We start from the raw sequence: 21,969 nt of genomic DNA, 5'->3' as shown, positions 1-21,969 counted from the left end.
TTAAGAGTAGATTTGTAATCTGGAGAACCGGGTTCGCATCTCGGCTCCTCCACATGCAGCTGCTGGGTGACCTTGGACCAGTTACACTTCTCTGGAGTCTCTCAACCCCACTCACCTCACAGAGTGTTTGTTGTGGGGGAGGAAGGGAAAGGAGAACATTACCAGCTTTGAGACTCCTTCGGGTAGTGATAAAGCGGAATATCAAACCCAAACTCTTCTTCTTCTTCTTCCCTAGGAATCATGAAATTCCCACCTTGTGGAAGTGTGATGTTATTCAGCTCTGTCCACTTTCAGAGGCTAATGAAAAGAAATTTTCTTGTTATTTTTCTGGCTTTTGGAGATAGAGAAATAGTGGTACCAATTTTGTGTTGTTCTACTACACTACTGAACTTCATTTTAATTGCCTTAATTTCTGCTGGTATTTTACTTACATTTTATAGGATATGATTTATTGTTGATCACAGAAGAATAAAATGTATTATATTCAGGAAACCTATAGGAGAACTCCCATGAGAGTTCTTAGTATAAAAACCAGCCAAGTCTTTTCAAGTGCTTTAAAGGTTGTAGACCAAAAGAACATGAACAGTGGTTTGTCTCCCTCCATTTCCACAATCAAGTTTTGTTGATTTATCCAGGTAGTATGTTGAAATGAGCAGGGATAAATGCTCTCCTGACTTTGACACAATCCATGTGATGACTCCACAATAATAGGAATTAATATCAACATAAATAAATGAGCAAGATTGTTTGTTTTGTGTGTTTTTCTATGTAAATGGGAGGGTGGATTTGAAAGATGGAATGCATATAATTTACATAAGATAAATGAGTGTGTTGTGAATTCTCGTTTCCACATGGAAATGTTTGGCTTTTTTCTTCTTCAGATTTCATATGGTTCATTTGAACCAGCCATAAATGATCACATCAAATTCACTTCCTTTTATCGCATGGTCCCCAATGAAGATCTTCAGTACAAGGGAATTATCCAGTTACTTCTGCATTTCAGATGGAAATGGGTTGGGCTCATCACTCCAGCTAATGAAGCTGGAGAACAATTCTTGAAGACCATTGAACCAATGCTTTTCAAGAATGGAATCTGTTCAGCATTCACAGAAAGAACAGAATACTATCTGCAATTCAGCGGTAAAATATTTGAGATGTTGGATCAATCAAAGCTTTTCTCACAAGCTTTCATAAAAAGCAAAGCAAATGCAGTTGTTATATATGGAGAAAGTACATCGATTATATGGCTTACAGCTGTGTTTACTGCAAGGAATATGATTCAGCTAATTCTTCATCAATCTGTGAGGAAAGAACCTGAAGGGAAAGTATGGATTACAGCAGCCCAGATAGATTTCATATCAAATGTTGCAAGAAAAGGTATTGACCCTAATATACAAGTGCTCCAAGGTGCTATTTCCATTACAATTCACTCCAAGGAGATTCAAGACTTCTCAGACTTTCTGCACAGTGTAAAGCCTTCTGGACAAGATACATATGGTTTTATCAAGGATTTCTGGGAACAAGCATTTGGTTGTTCACTTTCAAACACCACTGCAATGGCAGCTATTTTCGGTACATGTACTGGAGAGGAGTTGCTGGAGAGCCTCCCTGCACCATTTTTTGAAATGAGCATGACTGGCCACAGCTACAGTATCTATAATGCTGTCTATGCTCTGGCACATGCATTACATATTAGGTGCTCATCTGAAGCCATCTGCAAAAGATTAAAGGGTGGAAACAGACTCTTTCTTCAGAATGTAGAGCCTTGGCAGGTAGTGTTTCCTGTTACAAAGTCTTTACTTTATAACATGCTCAGTGTTTTGCAATCCATTGATGTACAATATATGGGTTGTGATTTATTTATAATAAATTAAATAATAAATCTTAATACATCAAAATGAACAATAACTAATTTTATTGTGATCCCCTCCAACTCTATAATTATACGATCCTATGATTCTAGAAAATATTTGCTTGAACATGCTTTGTCTGACTTCCATAAAAGCAAAGATTTTTTTAAAAAATAACTTTTTATTGGGTTTTATAAACAAGAATAATGTTATACAAATAAGTATACCAATTTTCTCATGTCTTTTGTATATCACAAAAATAGCATAATAAATGTGGAGTAATATCTGCAACATATGTTTCATTAGTCAATGTATGAGTTCTTGGTTCATGAATTGGTTTAAACAAAGGAGAAACAAAGGGGATAGAACAGAGGGGGTTGTTAGGAAGAAAAGAGGGGGAAAGAGGGGATGGGAGAATGGGTCGGGTGGTTATTCTTCTATTCTTCTACTTAGTGTATGTGTGGGGTTTTGGGTCAGCGTTACTTGTATGGGCTCTCTGACTATACACTTGTTATATTTGCTTGGTGTTGAGAGAGGTTGGGGGTGGCTGAGGGTGTGGTTGTTTGTCTTTGGTTAGCTGTAGTGAGGTGGGGGGGGGGTATTTTTGAATCAGGTTAGCCAGATTGATTTGTATGCTGTTGGCAGATTCTTGTTATTGTGTTGTCGGGCTACGTATGTGATAAAGGGGATAAAGGCGTCTTATTCTATTTGTCCCCTTGTCAGTTTCAGTTTATTGGTTCATTTTTCTAATAAGGCTGTTTCCCATACTATTTTATACCACTGGTCTTTCCAGAGCCTGGCTATGATGTTTCTGGCTGCTGAGAGTAGGTGGGTTATCAGCTCTTTACCATGTGAGTGGGCATTATTATCTTGGAATATGTTTAGTAGGGTCAGTTCTGTGGTGACTACTAATACCTGCTTAGTTATTTTGCATATTTCTTGTATCATTGCTGTCCAGAAGGGTTGGATTTGGGGACACTCCCACCATATATGGAGGTATGTGCCTGTAGAGGTGCATCCTCTTGAGCATCTTGGTGAGGTTCCCGGGTGTATTAGCGCTAGTTTCCATGGCGTTAGGTACCATCTGTAAGTGAGTTTCAGAGTGAGTTCTTTCCTTTTTGCTGATATCGATTTAAAGGGTGGTTTAGACCACATTTTAGTCCATTGGGTGGTGTTAATCTAATGTCCTATGGCGTGCACCCATTTTTTTTTATTATGTCAAGGGGGATATGAGATTTTGGAGCAGTATTTTGTATATTGTGGATACCATCCCTTTGCTGTGTCCCTTTGATGTTCGGAGGAGGTTTTCGAAAGTTTTCAAGGGCCTAGTTGCTGAATATTTTACTACTGCGTTGTTTAGGAGGGCATGTGATGGGATAGCCAGGACATCTGGGTAGCCCCTAGTTTGTCTTGTATTTCTTGTGTTGATAAGGGTTTGCTGTTTTTGTAGAAGCCTGCTAGGCGGTATAAGCCTTTGGCCTGCCATGTTTTTATCTGGAGATTTTGTTCTGCTCGGTGGAATAGTGGGTGGTGTGCCAGGGTTATTAGTAGGGATGGGGTTAGGGTCAGTTTACCTACTTCTTCCTTCCAAGCTTTAAGCATGGTCAGCAAAGATTCGTTGTCAGTGGCGGGCTGCTTTCTTATAGCAGAGCATGAATTCTAGGGACATTTTGTATATCTTCAACACAACCCCTCTCATTTATGTCCTGTGTAGAACGAAGCATGTGACATGCTGTAGCCAAGAGCTGATGCCCTCCACTTGTGTTGGATATGTGATGGCTAGTGGAAGAGTCCAGTACATCTAGAGGCATGGCAAAAGTTGCAGCTAGTCTCCCATTGATTGCTGTGGGAGCCCCTTCACATGTCCACCTAGAACATATTCCCTTTAGAGGTGAGGACTTTCATATGGGGAAACAATTGCACACTGCTTTACTGTGTGTCCTAATTAGTCCCTATTACCAAGGAACATATACTAACACAAGACTGCTCAAAAAGAGGCTTCTTGGTTATCAGAAGAGGGCATACATTGACTAAAGGCACAGTAACTAATACAGAGCAGCATACAGCTACACACATACAGAAATCATGGATGCCCTGAACTAAGAAACTCCAGCTCCTAACATGAGGGCTATAGCTACACGTTTCCATGTTGCAGTAATATAATGTCTTGAGAACACGAGCACCTGACTCTTTTCCTGCCCATCATCTCAAATCCATTCTATATCTTGAATCTTATCAAAGGCTGCTCTTAAGGAAACAGGTCTACATCCTTTATATACATATTTCATGACTATAGATTCAGGTAGGTAGCCGTGTCGGTCTCTCATAGTCATAATAAATAACAAGATGAAAGATTTTTTTAAAAAATATTAAAAGATGATCCAAAAAGAACTCCCTTAAGAGAATCAAGTCTTTTTTTCTTAAGACAGTCTTTAAAAGAATACTTCCCAAAAAATATTTATTGGTCTTTAAGGTGCTACTGGAATTATTTTTAAAAAATTGGGAAAAGAGATTCTTTTAAAGACTGCCTTAAGACAAAAAGACTTGATTCTCTTCAGGAAGCTCTTTTTGGATCATCTTTTAATAATAATAAAAAATCTTTCATCTTGCTATTTATTATATCTCATGACTGTTGAGTTTACACTGATTTATGATTTCCCTCTCTATTTGATCTGCTGTTGAAATCTGGGTCCTCTCCATTGGAAACTGAAGTGGGGGGACCCCTGGAGGAAAAGAACTTATTTTTTTTCCATGAAAACTATTGAATTGTCTTAGTAAGGCTATTATAAGACTACATAGAGCTTTTGATTCTCTTTCCACCTAGCTGCACTCATTCCTGCAGAGGCTCTCATTCAACAACAGTGCTGGGGATGAAATCACATTAAATGAACATGGAGAATTAGCAGGTGGATTTGATATTACAAACCTGGTCACTTTCCCAAATAATTCCTATGTCAGGGTCAAAATCGGAAAGCTGGATCCTCAGGCCCCTCCTGGAAAAGAGCTCACCATTAACGGGAGCGGAATTCAATGGCACAGAGTCTTCACTCAGGTAAGGGAATCAATGCATATGGGGTGGCATGTCTAGTTTTGCCACTTGAGGAGAAAAGGGAAGTGCTGCCCACTACTAATAACACTGCTACTAAACAAATAGGTAGCCATGTTGGTCTGCCATAGTCAAAATAAAAAAATTCCTTCCTGTAGCACCTTAAAGACCAACTAAGTTAGTTCTTGGTATAAGCTTTCGTGTGCATGCACACTTCTTCAGATACACTGAAACAGAAGTTGCCAGATCCTTCTATATAGTGAGAAGGTGGGGAGGGGTATTACTCAGAAGGGTGGTGGGAATCGGAGATTGGCAGATAGCTGAGATGAGCCTGTTGACGACTCAACTGCTACTAATAATTCTACAGTGGTACCTTGGTTCTTGAATGGCTTGGCTCCTGAACAAATCGACGCCCGAATTCCACAAACCTTGAAGTAAGAGTTCTGGTTTGCGAATGTTTTCAGGAAGTTGAACGTCTGATGTGGCTTCCGCTTGAGTACAGGAAGCTCCTGCACCCAATCAGAAGTCACGCCTTGGGTTTTTTTAACAGCTTTGGGAGTTGAACGGACTTCTGGAACAGATTAAGTTCAAGAACTGAGGTACCACTGTATTAGTAAATATGAAATGAACCATTCCTTTGAGAAGAGCAACATGCAAGGACGACATGCCAAACTAAGAAGGACCAATGGCTAGCAAAGAATGTTGTCCAATATGTTTGTTTGTTCAAGGCAGCTCTCTACGTAGTGGCATTAGATAGAATGCTAAGCTAACTGCATCTTTGTGAATGAACATTGCAATCTTCATGAGTTTTTCTGATGCCACTTGAGACCCTAGTATTGAATTGGAATGACAGAAGCAGGAGTGTAGGGAGGTGTTTGTCAGGTTGGCCCCTGCCACAGACCCAGGAGGAGCCCCCCAAATCATGCCTTGCTCAGAGTGGCTTGAAATCCGGCTGCCCATCCAAGTATTCCATGGGCTGCAGGGCAAGGCATGCCTAGGGAAGGAATTCAGCTGCTTGTCTTGGTCCTGTGCTCCCTTCAGAGGAGGGAGCAGCCAGCCAACCAGCCACATCTCAGGGGGGTACTGGACTGGAGGCAGAGTCCCAGATGCTCAGTGACAGGGATGCATGACAAAGGGCTGTTCTGCACACACACGCATTCTCAAGCGGCAAACCCAGAAGTAACCCGTTCCCGTACTTCTGGATTTGCTGCAGACGTTCAGTGGAATGGACGCTCAATGGGGTGGATGTTAAGGGAGGTATTACTGTACACGGTTCAGTCCAGTCCTAACCTCAGGAGTATTACAGTTCACATAGTCAGACAATCTGGGGATCAAGAGTGTCAAGGGGCCAAGGTCACGAGAACCAAGGTCACGAGAAGACCATGAGCAGCAAGGTCTGGTCAGGAATGACAAAAGTTGTTTCCAGCAACTGACTGAGGCTGGAAACCCTGCTTAAGAAAGCTGGAGCCAGCAGGCTCTCTTCAGGAGCAAAAAGGCTGATCAGCAGCAAGTGGAGTCACTTCGCTTTCCACTCCTTCAGGCTGCTGCTCAGTAGGTGAAGCCGACTCCTGGCCCATGACTCCACTTGCGTTGGCCATCAGAGCAGCGGTGCAGTTCCACATCACTAGTTAGCTGCTGGCACTGTTGTAAGTGTTGTAGAGTGCAAAGCTTAGCTTGGAGGGAAGAAAAGAGAGGCTGGTGGATGGAGTTGCAAGAGATAGAGGGCGAGCAGGCAGGCAATATATCTTTCAGGTTCACACTAATAAACATTTTTGGAATGTCTTAATGCCCACGTCCATTTTGCTTTCAGGTTAGTTAACCCCATATTTGCTAAATCCCATTCCCATTTCCTTTATATGAAGGATGAAGAGATTCTTTTGCATATATTGAGAGTATGGATCCTACATTTAACATTTCTGGCCCTCCTATTTAATGATAGATCTTCTGGTGTTAAATGAATCCCTGAAACATTTTCTTAAGATTAACCTCTTCCTATATCTTTGGATAGGTACCACCCGTTTCATTATGTAATGCCAACTGCCGTCCTGGTTATGAGAAGAAAATGAAGGAGGGCAAGAAGTTCTGTTGTTATGATTGTGATCCATGTCCTCATGGGATGTTTTCAAATGAGGACGGTGAGAGATGCCATATTAGCATATACAAGTTATTTTAGTAAATTCTGAACAAATTGGCGCTGGGGTTTATAAACAATTTATATTGTTTATTAAAAATAGTATATTGATTTTCCTTCAGTCTCTGTAAAAGCTGCCCCATTAGCTAAAGAGGTGCCTCAGGTTAAGAACAGTTTCATTTTAAGAATGGACCTAGAGAATGAAATATTTTCTTAACCCGAGGTACCACTGTACATACATTTTGCCCTGGAAGACAACACTAAAGTTTTGGGGAAGGGAGGATGGAATAGAAGTGGCGTTTTTTTCTCTGAGACCAAGGCTGTTTGGGGACAGTGTTAAAATCCTATAAAAATCACCCCTCTTGCTTCCAAGATTTCAGCTATAATATTTCTCTAATTTCATCATGAAGTATCTGTGGTTATAAGAAAATGGAGGAGGACCACCAAAATAATAGTTTCTCCATATATGAAATGTAAGATTTCATGCATAACTTTATTTTCAAAGCATCTAGGGCACAAGCATTTGAACTAGAAGTTTTGAAACTTTTGCTTGGGGAAACAAAATGGTAAGGGTCTCCTGAGTTTTTGAAAAAAAACACTCTTAAGCATATTCCAGATTGTTTCCAATTGTCATGCAACCTTTTTTCAGGGTTGGAAACCTGTGCCAGATGTCCTCCGGATCAATATCCAAATGAAGAGCAGAATGAGTGCATTCCCAAGAAACCAAATGTCCTAGGCTTTGGTGAAACTTTGGCCATGGTTTCAACTTTCTCTGCACTTTTGTTCTCTTTGATCACAGCTATGGTACTTGGCATTTTCATTAAGCACCAGGACACTGCCATCGTCAAAGCCAACAACAGAAGCCTCACTTACATTCTCCTCATCTCCCTCCTCTTGTGTTTCCTCTGCTCCTTGATGTTCATTGGAATGCCTAATAAGGCAACCTGCCCACTCCGACAAACGGCTTTTGGCATCGTCTTCTCTGTGGCCCTCTCTAGCATCTTGGCCAAGACTATTTCAGTGGTTTTGGCATTCATGGCTACCAAGCCAGATTCCACAATCAGGAAGTGGGTAGGCAAAAAACTGGCTTACTCCATTGTCCTTTCCTGCTCTGTGATTCAAGTAGGAATCTGTGCCTCCTGGTTGGCAACCTCTCCCCCATTCGCAGATGTGGACATGCACTCAATGACTGAAGAAATTATATTCTTATGTAATGAGGGGTCAGTTCTCATGTTCTATTGTGTTTTGGGCTACATGGGCTTCCTGGCCATTATCAGCTTCACTGTGGCCTTCTTAGCCCGGAAGTTGCCGGACAGCTTCAATGAAGCCAAGTTCATCACCTTCAGCATGCTGGTCTTCTGCAGTGTTTGGTTCTCCTTTATTCCCACATACTTGAGCACCAGAGGAAAATACATGGTGGCTGTGGAGATCTTCTCCATCTTGGCTTCCAGTGCTGGGCTGCTGGGTTGCATCTTTTCCCCTAAATGCTACATTATTGTGGTGAGGCCTGAGCTGAATAACAGAGAGCAGCTGATACGGAGAAAGATGTAAAGAACAGAATATTTTGTCATTTCTGTATTTAGATTCTGTAGACTTATTAGCCGGGTCATTTCACTGTGGTTTTTCAAGAAAGGAAGTTACCTGAAATGATCAAAACAACAGAAGAGATTGTCTTATCATTTATGTTCTTGATATGCAGCATAGTTGCATATGAGGTATAAATGAACTGGGATTATATGTCAGCTGTGGCGCGGGAAATAGGAAGAGCCTCGGCCAAGCCCCCGAGCCAGCCGTGAAGCCCGCAACCCCACCTCCTCCCTAGCTCAAAAGTGGCTTTCTTGATATGCAGCATAGTTGCATATCAGGTATAAATGAACAGGGGTTATGTGTATGAAAAAACTATGGGTGATATCCGTAGCTCCTCTGAGCACCAGAGGAAGATACATGGTGGCTGTGGAGATTTCCTCCATCTTGGTTTCCAGTACTGGCTTGCTGGCATGCCTCTTTTTCCCTACATGCTACATTATTGTGATAAGGCCTGAACTGAATAACAGAGAACAGCTGATATGGAGCAATGTATAAATGGCAGAAGAGATTGCGTGTTGAGTTCCGCAGTGCCACCCCCCAAAAATTCACACAGCACACGTTAATTTTTGTTTAAGGTTTTTGGCATAAATTTTGGCCACAACTTTATTCAAATACAGAAAATGTGAGTGGTTGCTTAGGCATTGGTTATGACTATCTGTCCTTGCCCCCGAGGACAGGGCTGAAACTTCCGGGCACCACCGGAAGCCAGCGTGGGAAACAAGTATTGGGGAGAAATGAGGCTGGGAATTCAGTCCAACACCTCTCACCCTCATGTTCCGGTGGGGCTTGCACGGCCCAAGCCCGGCACCACGGACAAGGACGAAAGAATGGCAAGCCCCTGGATTCCTTTAACGGAATTCCCATTCGCATCATTTGGAGGGATAGGCACCTTACCCCTCCAAGCACCAATTTAACCAATGCCTAACCACCAACCTTACAAGTTGTGACGATTTGCTACGCAGTAGACAAAAACCAAATGGCAACAGCCAATCAGCCAAATGGCAAAATTCCTACCAGGCCCCCGCTCAAAGGCGAACGACCCCATGACAGGCATAGCAAGGTCAAATGAACCCAAGAACCACCCTATAAAAAGGGAGGGGGGCGGGTGATCCGATGCAAAATGGCCAAGAGGACGTCCCCTAGTCTAACTCCTCAATTTATAGACTCTGACCCCTCCTCCAAATTAGCAACATACAAAAATCCCCAGCAACCCAATTAACCCTTTACCGGCTTGGGTTCCCCGAATTTGCCTAGTCATGATGGTGGCCTGCTCCCCAACCGCAACACGTGCTCTCTGCTAGTGAGAACACGCTTTGCGTGTTGAGTTCTGCAGTGCCACCCCCCAAAAATTCACACAGCACACGTTAATTTTTGTTTAAGGTTTTTGGCATAAATTTTGGCCACAACTTTATTCAAATACAGAAAATGTGAGTGGTTGCTTAGGCATTGGTTATGACTATCTGTCCTTGCCCCCGAGGACAGGGCTGAAACTTCCGGGCACCACCGGAAGCCAGCGTGGGAAACAAGTATTGGGGAGAAATGAGGCTGGGAATTCAGTCCAACACCTCTCACCCTCATGTTCCGGTGGGGCTTGCACGGCCCAAGCCTGGCACCACGGACAAGGACGAAAGAATGGCAAGCCCCTGGATTCCTTTAACGGAATTCCCATTCGCATCATTTGGAGGGATAGGCACCTTACCCCTCCAAGCACCAATTTAACCAATGCCTAACCGCCATGGAGCCCACAGCTCACCGCCAAACCACTCACAGCCCCAGCCAAGACCTCAGCTTGGCCACCACCGCACCTATCCAAGCCTCATTACCCGAAGCCGAAAGGTGCACGCCATCATCTCGAAAGAAGGATGGCCTCTGAGAGGAAATCTCAGGATGAAAAATCACATCTCCGCCCAGCTCCAAGATCTTTTTTGACATTGCGGAGTTGATGCGTTTTCTGGCTCTCTCAGTGGCGGCTGGGCAACGACTGCCCCTCCAAGCACGCCTTTGTAGCAGCCTTGACCAAAATATTTTCGCTGTTGGCACCATTGCCCGCAGCGCCTCCAAGTCTGACAAAATTGCAGCACGCAGGGAAAAACAGTCCGTAGAAACCAGGTTGTTCTCACCCAGCTGCACCACAATGGCCGATGGGGGTCCTTCCCTTAGCAACTGCCTCCGGATCCTAGGCAGGAGCTCCGGCCAGCACATTCCCCGTCTGGACAGCCAAGACAACTGAATATGTGGAGGAAGGCCAAGACCTGGACCCTTTTCCGACTGTCGTGCTGCTACACCAGCCCAGTGGATGATGCTGTGCCCCACCATCCAGATGCGGACAGCTGCTAAACCTAAGATAAAACAAGCAAAATTTGTAAGACACCAATAATGTTAACGAACATAACCTTTGAATGCATTCGATTTCCAACAACCTGTATTTTATTTCCACTGCCTTATTAACACGCTTTCCGGCCTTCACGGTGGTAGTTTGTCTAGGCATAGGTTCCCGACTAGCTGCACCTGACCTCAGCAGGGCAGCACTGATGACTAGGCCCCACCATATCGTCAGTACCAGCAAACATTGTGGGGGAGCAATGAATCCCAAAGCAATCACATCCCGCCAGGTGTCGTTCCCCATAGGGGAAAGATGCACCCCATCTGCCCTAAAGAGGGCAACAGCCTTGAAGAAAATTAGCAGGGTGCAATATTACAGAACCACCTAAAGCAAGGACCTATTTATTTTATTTGTTATTTTATTTACTTTATTTATTTTATTCTATTATCCACCGCCTTATTAACATGATTCCTGGCCTGCTCGGTGGTAGTTTGTCTAGGCATTGGTTCCAGACTAGCTGCACCTGACCTCAGCAGGGCAGCACTGACGACTGGGCCCCACCATATCGTCAGTTCCAGTAAACAGCATGGGGGAGCAATGAACCAGGATCAGACTCAAGCTCACCCCAAATGCTCCCAGGGACTCTGGCATGGCCCTACCCCTCGAAAGGGGTCGACAAAAGCATGGCGAATCCTTGGATTCCCTTAATGGAATATCTTTGCGCATTGGAGGGGACAGGTGCTCCAACCCCCCCTCCAGACCACCTTGAACCAATGCCTTAAATTATTTTGAGTCCAGGGAGAGCTGCCACCAACTCAATCCAAGCCCTCTTGCATGCAGGAATGCAAACTTATGCTGGAGGAGACAGCAAACATTCTCGCCCAGCTGTACCACCAGCACTGCGGGAGGACCTGCACAGGTCACACTCGACCGCACCAAAGGAAGGATCTCCTCCCAAAGCATTCCCCATCTGGACATCCAGTATATGTCCACATGGGCAGGAAGACTGAGATGGCGCCCCAGTCCAGACTTGTCAACATGCTTGCCAGCCTAGTGTACAATGCTGTGGCCCAAATGTGCACAGCTGCTCCTATGAAAAAAGAAAAGAAAAGAAAAAGAAGAAGGGGGGGAGGAAAAGGAAATAACAGACAAGCATCAGCACAGACATCATTGTGACACTTCCTGATATAACCCTTGTCAGCGTCAGACTTCTAATGACCCGTATTCACAATCCTGTCTACTGACAGGCCCCCAGTGTGCAGCCTTTGCAGCAGCACCTAATCGTAAGGAATGAGGCGTGTTCAGCGATAAGCAAGCCGCAGGCCGTAATAACTGGTGCATGACGTAAGCACATTGATGTCTGGCTAACGGGAACCCATTTTCATGGACTAGGAGCGGGCCAGTCCCCAGGGAATAAAAGCCAAATATTCTCTTCTGTAACCGGGCAAGGGCCCTCCTCACCTGTGGCGGGAAGCCTGATTGTGGCACTCCTGCCCACTAAGTCTGTTTTAGCGTTCCCAACTCTAATGACAAGCTCCAAAGGGTAAGGAAAAGTCCTGAAGCAATAAACCTCTGGACTCTCAGCCCCGTGCTGGCTCCAACAACCATTTTCCCAACCCTCAGTGCGAAAATGCAATGGACTACTGAAAGGAGTCTCGCCTTGATCTTTAACCAGCAAACAAGTTTTAACTTGTTGCAGATACTGCATAGGTAAAAACTGACCGACTTCCTGCCCACTGTCCTATGAGGTTGGAGCCTATTCCAACCTTCCAACGCCCTGCACACTGCAAACTTTATACAAGGGTTTCTGAAAAATAAAGCTTCAATGTAACAGACATTGCAGCGGACTGAATTCTGATAGTTATAACCGCATGCCGAATCTGCAGCAGGCGGACCAAATACTGCAGGATCTGCTCAGAGGATGGGGGCCAATTCTTCTGAATGGCTGAGAACTGCCAGCTTAAGGCTAAGAAATCCATCCAGGCCTTCCCCTAATAGGTAAAAGCAGAAGGGGAAATGGAAGCTGCTGCTCTCTGTAATTATTAATTGTTGTCAAAATGCCACAGGTGGTCTGGAAAAGTCTGGCAATAGCTGAGTCTGGAGCCCATGATCTGAAGCGCTTCATCTGAAAATCGGATAGTGTGTCAGCGTAATTTGGAGAGTAGAAAGCACAATATTAAACCTTAAGTGGCGCAGCTCGAAAGCATGAGCGGAGGGGCGGAGACTGTGCTAGAGCGTGAGGACTGTTTTGCCAAGACGCTCACCACTACCTGGTTATCAGACCAAAAGCAGATCCGATGGTCACTGAACTCCTCGGGCCACTTGAACTGCTACTACAATGGGGAAAACTCAAGAAAAGTTATGTCACATGATTGCCTCACCACACCGGGCTTGAGGCCATAGCTTTGCTCACCAGCAGCCCTTGAAATAAAAACCAAAGGGCAAAGATCCAGCAGCACCAGCCTGAACCTGAAAATCCCTGTGCAGGTTCAAGGTATCCTGCCATGGCGAACTACTATTGCATACATTCAGGTCAGGAATTGCTACCATCACCTGATATCTGCCTTCACCACGCTTGGTAGGCATACACAAAGGTAAGGGGACCTCAGGCCGCAGGCAGCCTGGCCTAGTGGGAAGATTAATTAAGTGACCCAGCAAGATCGGATCTGATGAAGCATCACTTGCTACAGAGGAAGTATTACAAAATAACTTCCTTCAAGGCAGACAGCTTCCCCATAGGCAAGTGGCATGTTTTAGCAACGATATCCAACTGGATCCCTAAATAAAATGGGAATATGGGCAAAAGATATTGAGCTATTGCTTGCCAGCTTCCAGCCCCCGCTTGGGCAGGGGGCATCTTGTGCTGCCATCATGATATGTGAATTTACAGGGCCGATGCTGGCCAGAACCCCTGAAGGAGTCCCAACCAATCTGCCGCCGAGCCAGCTTCCTTTTCAGACACACACTCTGTGCAATGCAAAAACACACTCCGTGCAGTGCACACACTCTCCATGCAATGCAACTACATACTCCGTGCAATGCAAAAAACACGCTCTGTGGAGTGCAACTACACACTCCGTGCAATGCACACACAAACCCTCCGTGCAATGCAACTACACACTCTGTGCAATGCACACACAAACCCTCCGTGCAATGCAACTACACACTCCGTTCAATGCAAAACACACTCCCTGCAATGCACACACCCTTCATGCAATGCAACTACACTCCATGCAATGCAACTACACACTGCCATGCCCTGCACACACCCTCCGTTCAAAGCAACTACATACTCCAATGCAATGCACACACACCCCATGCAATGCAAAAAACACACTCTGTGCAATGCACTACACCCTCCATGCAATGTACACACACTCTGTGCAATGCAACTACACACTCCGTGCAATGCACACGCACTCCGTGCAATGCAACCACACTCCGTGCAATGCAACAACACACTCCGTGCAATGCAACTTCACACTCCGTGCAATGCAACTACACACCCTCCGTGCAATGCAACTGCAAATCTCCTAGCAATGCAATGCAATTGCAGCCCGTGCAGCGCCGTGCTCTGCAACGCACAGAGCAAACTGCAATGCGGGCATGCAAAGGTGCTTTCTCCCAGTTGCAATTGCAAATGTGGCACCCGTTACATCCCTCGCAGTGAGGTAACCACCAAAAGGACCTAAGTGTCCAGGTAGAGCAATGGGGGAGCATGCAGCTGTTCCATACAGGGACCAATCCTGCAACCTAGGCATTACCGGCACTATGCGCTGACCCAGTGAAACCAATGCTTCATGGACCACATGGGGACACTATTCAGGCCGGAAACGCTTCCAGGCCATCGAATTCTAGGGCAAAGCCCTAAGATCACCTTCTAGGCCAGGCATAAATGTTTCCAGTGAAATAGCAAAGTTGAGGTAGCCCACAGCTTGTCCGGGTACCCCTGCTTTCCCTTTTAGAGGGAAGCACCCCTTCAAGAAAACCAAAGTTATTTTATCACAAATGGGCCGAACTACCCAGCAACAGAATAGCTCAAAAGGAGCAGTTTGTTTTGTTTTGTTATAACAATGGCTAAGAGGGGTATATGAACCCTGTCTCCCAGGTCCTAGTCCTGCACTTTAGCCACTAAGCCACAATGGCAGTCGCCACTATCAGAGCAAAACAAACTTAAAGAAAATAAACTTGTTCAGAAACAGCATAGTTCAAGAGCATATACAAAGTGCTCATAGTCCTTGGGGGCACAGGGAGCCTCTGGGGCCCTCTGTCTGCCTCAGATATACATTAGCAGCAACTGGGCCTGGAAGCAGATACATAGAGAGAATGAATCACGTGTCAGAGACTTAACCATTAACTGCTACCTGTAGCAGACTTAGGCTTGGAAGTTATGTGCAGGCCAAATAGGCCTCCCTGCTTCAGCTCTTGAGAATCTTAGTCTCATAGCAATATTAAAAGAACCCAATTAGTGCTCCCACCCAAGGCTAGCTTAAAATTTGGCCAACAGCGCTGCACACACTCAAAATAAAGCCAACCTTCAGGGATACTATAAATGAAAGTGATTCCAGCTAAGCTGGGAACAGCCCTGACTAGCCCCACCATTTCAACAAGCAAAATGGAGGAAACCTTTTTGTGAAAGAAAGCCCCTAATGGGGGCTCTCTCCCTATTGGGAAAGGCAAGCCACAGATACAGGGAGAATCTTCCCACAGGGCAGGGTAAGGGGTGGGGTGGGAAATCGAACAGGAAAAGGGGGGGATTAAATTATTTAAGGGACTAGAGAGGATTAAAAGGAAAGGGGAAATAAAGAAATGTAACCAGACAATGAGAAGATTGTCCAAGTCCTCCATGTGATCCGATGCAAAATGGCCAAGAGGACGTCCCCTAGTCTAACTCCTCAATTTATAGACTCTGACCCCTCCTCCAAATTAGCAACATACAAAAATCCCCAGCAACCCAATTAACCCTTTACCGGCTTGGGTTCCCCGAATTTGCCTAGTCATGATGGTGGCCTGCTCCCCAACCGCAACACGTGCTCTCTGCTAGTGAGAACACGCTTTGTAGTTTATGTTGGGAGTTAGGCTCTAGAAACTTTCTGGCCAGTGTCAGATGTGGGGGTCAAAATTACAGAAGAGCTTGCCTTATCGTTTCTGTTCTTGGCATCCAGCACAGTTACATATCAGCTGGAAATGAATTGGAACTATGTGTATGAATGAAACTATGGATCAAATCCAACATATCCAACAATTTGAATCCCTTACTCTACTTTTCCAGCATCCACTTTCCCAATAGGTTCTGAAACTCCTGAGCAGATGTTGGTGTGTGTTGGAAACTGCAGATAGAGGAAAGGGGAAAGGGAACATTGTAAACTGCTTTATGTTATGCAGTAGCATTGCTCAATCTATCAGGGCCATGCGATAGACTCAACCAAGTCTCCACCCAAATTATGGAAGAATTTGGGCAGTTTGGGTTGTGGCTGTGGGGAAAGAATATCAGGCAAGAAGTGGAGGCAGGCACTAGACCAGGGAAATTGTGTGTACAGTAGTCTGAAACCTAATAAATCCTCCTCTTTAGACAATTCTTATTGTCTGTCTGTATTTATTTATTTACAACCTCTTAGTTATATTAATCTCTTTATTCATTTTGCTTCTTGTTATTTTCATTATCCATCACTTTTCCTAATCTTTCCAGTTATAAGGTTTATTTCTACTGCTTTCACTATTTCATCTTATCTTTCCTATATACAACATAAATTTCCCATTCTTTTTGAAATGTTTCCTCCCCTGTTGTCTATTTTTTCCTGTTAATTTGGCTATTTCTGCATATTCCATTACCTTCTGTCGACATTATTCTACTGTTGGTATTTGCTGTTGTTTCCAGACCTGTAATCTTATACTTGCCTTGACATGGGGCTGGAAAGGGAGTCAGAAAGTGACTCACCTTCACATGGACACTGCATCAGTCTCAGAGGGCTCAAATTCTTGAGAAAGAGAACCAGTGTGGTGTAGTGGTTAAGAGCGGTAGGCTCTTAATTTGGTGAACCAGGTTCGCATCTCCGCTCCTCCACATGCAGCTGCTGGGTGACCTTGGGCTAGTCACACTTCTTTGAAGTCTCTCAGCCCCACTCACCTCACAGAGTGTTTGTTGTGGGGGAGGAAGGGAAAGGAGAATGTTAGCTGCTTTAAGACTCTTTCGGGTAGTGATAAAGCAGGATATCAAATCCAAATCCAAACAAAGCCCTGACAGTTCAGTATGACACCAAACATGAGGCATTTTTTCAACAACCCAAACCTTCCTTACACCAAGGGTACCCAATCTGTTGCCCTCCAGATATTGCTGGACTACAGCTCACATCAGCTTACAATTGGCTATTATTATCATGGATGATGAAAGCTGTAATCCAGAAACATCTGGAGGGGGAAATACTGCCTAGCACTGCCTGACAGTGATAGACCACCTTGTCTTCAGAATTACTACTTCTTACAAGAGTAAAAGACGGATGGCACAGTTTTTCCTTAGCATGCCACTCTGCTTCAAACCTGTATATATGTGCTCTTTCAAAAGCAGTTCAGCTGTGTTCTCCAGGGTCTCTATATCCTGATATGGTTTGGACCCTTTCCATCATTGTTCCCAAGTTTCAGTAAGTGTAATCGATGTTACATATGACAGCGAGAGTAAGGGTCAATAGCAGAAGGAAATTAGACAACTGGGATGCAGTTTAGACAAAAAGGATGCAGTTGGCTCCCCTCTAAACACATTTTGATAGAGGAATTTTTTGGAAAAAGATGGATGCCTGTCTACAGGTGGGGTGTTTTTGTTTTTGTTTGTAGTTAAGGATGTCCTGCATTAGCAAGCGGGTAATACTTGATGACCGTAGAAATCTCTTCCTAATCTAGGACTGTATGATGTGACAGATATGTTTACTTTGGAAATCATTTCTGATGCACTATAGAGTCAAAAACAAAAAAAGGTTATCTGACCTGTAATTATTAAAATTACTATAATCAATTCACCTGGCAAAGCACCAGAAGGCATAATGAAAAATAAAGATTCAAAAACTGAATCAGAAATGATTAAAAGCACCTTAGCGTTCCATTGACAGCTATGGTAAGGGAGGAGAGAGGAGGCCAGGCTCTGTTATTTCAGTCAGTTTCCCTCTTTCAATGTATAGGTCAGGTTTCAAATCACTCTAGATTAATTCACATTCAATTAATTTTTTTAGTAACAGTGATAAAGTTAAAAAGAAAGTGGCTACCTGCCCCTTTAAGGACATAAGTGCCAAAGTCAGCTGTCACCAAATACATCCTGTTCAAGTCAGGCTGATGATAGTACCAATATTGTAGAGAGTCCATGTGTAGAAGGATATTTGTGATGAGGATGTTGTTGCTGCTGCTTCTCCTACTGCTTCCCAATATGGTGCCCCAAGTGCACACTGTTGTTTGCAGCAGAAATAATCCTGTGCATATTCCCCATGAGTGGTATGAACCAGGGGACCTTATCATTGGTGGCATAGTGTCCTATATCCATTACGTATTCCCCAGCATTTCCTTCCATCAACACCCATCTCACGACTTTGTTGGCAGTCTAGTGTAAGTAAATGGACCTTAAGATTATTTCCTTTATGCTTTATACATTTAGATCTGTCTAGAAAGTACTTTTGCTTTGGAAAAAGTGCTATGAAAAAATATTTTTAATTTATTTAAAAATAAAACAGCCGTAAAAAAATATACAAATATTTTATTCTTGGTTCAGAGTAAAGAGGAGACACACCATAACCTGATTCAAGTTGGACAGCATCTCTCTATTATCCAGAGAAGCATAGAAAACTCACTGAATTTCCCCAGTCAGAGAGGCTGAATTAGGGTTGTGCGAGCAGTGTATACACATCAGAGACAGAGCCATGGGAGCACTGCCTCAAAGCTGGGTAAGCCAGGCACTGGGCTTGAGGAGAGGGCCATGAGCATCTGACAAGGTCCTGGAGTCCTCCTGCCTCCTTCACAAAGCCTAGCTAGCAATTTTTCAGCTTTGAGAACTAGGTGGAAGGACTCTAGGACTCTAGGTCTACGTGGGTGTAAATTTTCATCCTCGCTAAGGGCGCCATAGTACCCAAGTCTGCCACTGCCAGTCAATCCTATAAAGCTCCATTTAAAAAGCCAAGACAGGCAAGGGCCAAGGGGTCAGTTTGACAACTTCATTTCTTCAAATGCATTCACTACATCCTCTGGCCACAATAATCAAAACTGATCCAGCAAAAATAGAAGAGAGAGTGCACTGCATACCATTTGACAGGCTCCATAGTATTATGCAATTCTGTCTGAGACTGATTCCATCTCTAAAGTGCTTCCAAAGACGTAGCAGCAGGCTGCTAACGTTATAAGAGAAATGCTCTCTTGGCCAGATGACAAAAGAATATTCAACACTGAAAAGTTCTTCCAAATAGCTGGTTGTGGGCGCAGTGCTGGTAAAGATGAAGATATGAAACTTCAACTGTGTTTGAGCTGATGCACTTTCAGATCACCATCACTTGCTCTCTAGCCATTGATCCTCCTGCCCACAGTAATACATCATGGCAACCTTCTGGGTTCAAATCTCCATTTTCTGGGTCACCTGCAACTTAGGCACTTTTGTGAGTATCCAAGGGGAGAGAGGAGAGCTATGAAGCCCAGCTTGAGCTGCTTTAGTGAAGGATGGTAGAAAATGGAAGGCATGTCTAAAGTACATTGCAAACAATCCGGGATACATTTTAAATACGCTTAGTAATAATGGGAGGAGAGCCCTTTTACCATCATCACTGCTAGCTCATCACTGGGCATTCTTCCTATTCAAAATGGCAGCTGCCGATTCCTTTATTTAATATCATACCATTTCTATTGCTAGGGACAGCTATGTACTGACAAAGGGATATCGAACTGATTTCAATAACTGTAGCATAGCCATGTGGCACAGTTATTGTTTCTAGTGAAAAGGAGCAACATGGTTAAAAAACCTGAAGCTTCATAAGTGAAGATCGCTTCTCAACCTATGTGTTCAGACAAATAAAAAAATCTGACTTGGGTGGAGGAAATATCCAAACATTAACTCTAAAAAGATAAAACAATTTGATATTTACAAGAATATTTAACAGGGGCAGTTGAATCTCTCACATCTCGATGTTGTGCACTGCTTTATTCCCCACAAAATAGTAACACACTTTATTTGTAGGGTGACAAGAAAGTTCTACCAACACATCCTTGCCTTGGTATTTGCTGTTGATGAGATCAATGGGAATCCCAAGATCTTGCCCAATGCCACGCTTGGATTCCACATCTATGATAGCTATTCTAATTCAAGGATGACCTACCAAAATACTCTGGATCTGCTCTCTAAATCACATCACTTTGTCCCCAACTACATATGTGGAAATCAGAAAAAAATAGTAGGAGTCATTGGGGGACTTACCTCTCACACCTCCTCATCCATGGCAGATGTCTTAGGTCTTTACAAGATTCCACAGGTACATAAAATAGATATTTCATACTGTAGTTCCATCTACACTCCTTCCACTAGGAAGCTGTTGATTCATAAGTATCAAGTGAAAAAGGAAAATGGTTGCAATATATTGGAGCATGTTAGTATGTGCATAAACCAACTTTTATGAGAGAGCCATTTTCTCAAAGATGTGTGTTTAATATATTTAGTAGAGGATTGGGCTCACATTATTTCAACTCTGCAAGCATTGTCCTAGGTGTCTGAAAAGTACCAATCACAATTCATGCTGTTGATAATCGCATGCACAGGCATAAATAACTCAAGACAAGAATGGCCCTCTCCCTAGGAATCATGAAATTCCCAGCTTGTGGAAGTATGATGTTATTCAGCACTGTCCTCTTTCAGAGGCTAATGAAAAGCACTTTTCTTGTTATTTTTCTAGCATTTGGGGAAAGAGAAATAGTGGTACCAATTTTGTGTTGTTCTGCTACATTACTGAACTTCATTTTAGTTGCCTTAATTTTTGCTGGTATTTTATTTTCATTATATATACAGTAATGGTTTATGGTTGATCACAGAAGAATAAAACATATTATATTCAAGAAACCTATAGGAGAACTCGCATGAGAGTTCTTAGTACATAAACCGTCAAAGTCTCTCTACAACTGCTGTAAAGGTTATAGACCGAAAGAACATGATCCATGCTTTGTCTCCCTCCATTTCCACAATCAAGTTTTGTTGATTTATCCAAGCAGTATGTAGAAACGAGCAGGGATAAATGCTCTCCTCTCTTTGACACAATCCATGTGTACATGTATGCGACAGTGATGACTCCACAATAATAGGAATCAATATCTACATAAATAAATGAGCAAGATTGTGTGTTTTGTGTGTTTTTCTAGGTAAATAGGAGGGTGGCCCTTTCTCTAAGATTAGAAAATATGGAATGCATATAATTTACATAAGATAAATGAGTGTGTTGTGAATTCTTGTTTCCACATGGAAAAGTTTGGCTTTTTTCTTTTTCAGATTTCATATGGTTCATTTGAACCAGCCATAAATGATCACATCAAATTCGCTTCCTTTTATCGCATGGTCCCCAATGAAGATCTTCAGTACAAGGGAATTATCCAGTTACTTCTGCATTTTAGATGGAAATGGGTTGGGCTCATCACTCCATCTAATGAAGCTGGAGAACAATTCTTGAAGACCATTGAACCAATGCTCTTGAAGAATGAAATCTGCTCAGCATTCACAGAAAGAACGGAATACTATGTGCAATTCAGCGGTCAAATATTTGCTATAATGGATCAATCAAAGCTTTTCTTACAAACTTTCATGAAAAGCAAAGCAAATGCGATTGTTATATATGGAGAAAGTACATCTATTATATGGCTTACGTCTGTTTTTATTGCATGGAATATGATTCAGCTAATTTTTCATCAATCTGTGAGGAAAGAACCTGAAGGGAAAGTATGGATTACAGCAGCCCAGATAGATTTCATATCAAATGTTGCAAGCAAAGGTATTGACCCTAATATACAAATGCTCCAAGGTGCTATTTCC

General features: G+C 43.4%; 1 protein-coding gene and 1 long non-coding RNA gene across 2 annotated transcripts; both read left to right on the top strand.

Moving 5' to 3' along the window:
- Positions 1-4,646: 4,646 nt before the first annotated feature.
- On the top strand, positions 4,647-21,525 carry LOC309516936. The gene is made up of 3 exons (XR_014213079.1): positions 4,647-4,902; positions 6,905-7,031; positions 21,433-21,525. It is a non-coding gene; the product is annotated as an uncharacterized lncRNA (long non-coding RNA).
- Positions 7,784-8,578, top strand: LOC309517421 (vomeronasal type-2 receptor 26-like; the record flags this gene model as incomplete). Its single annotated transcript, XM_082196658.1, has 1 exon — positions 7,784-8,578. One exon carries the CDS (start codon positions 7,784-7,786, stop codon positions 8,576-8,578), a length of 795 nt encoding a protein of 264 aa, XP_082052784.1.
- Positions 21,526-21,969: the final 444 nt, after the last annotated feature.

The sequence above is a fragment of the Podarcis vaucheri genome, assembly GCF_965113315.1.
Source record: "Podarcis vaucheri genome assembly, chromosome: 13".
Taxonomy (NCBI): Eukaryota; Metazoa; Chordata; class Lepidosauria; order Squamata; family Lacertidae; genus Podarcis; species Podarcis vaucheri.
This window is presented reverse-complemented; position numbering and strand designations above follow the sequence as displayed.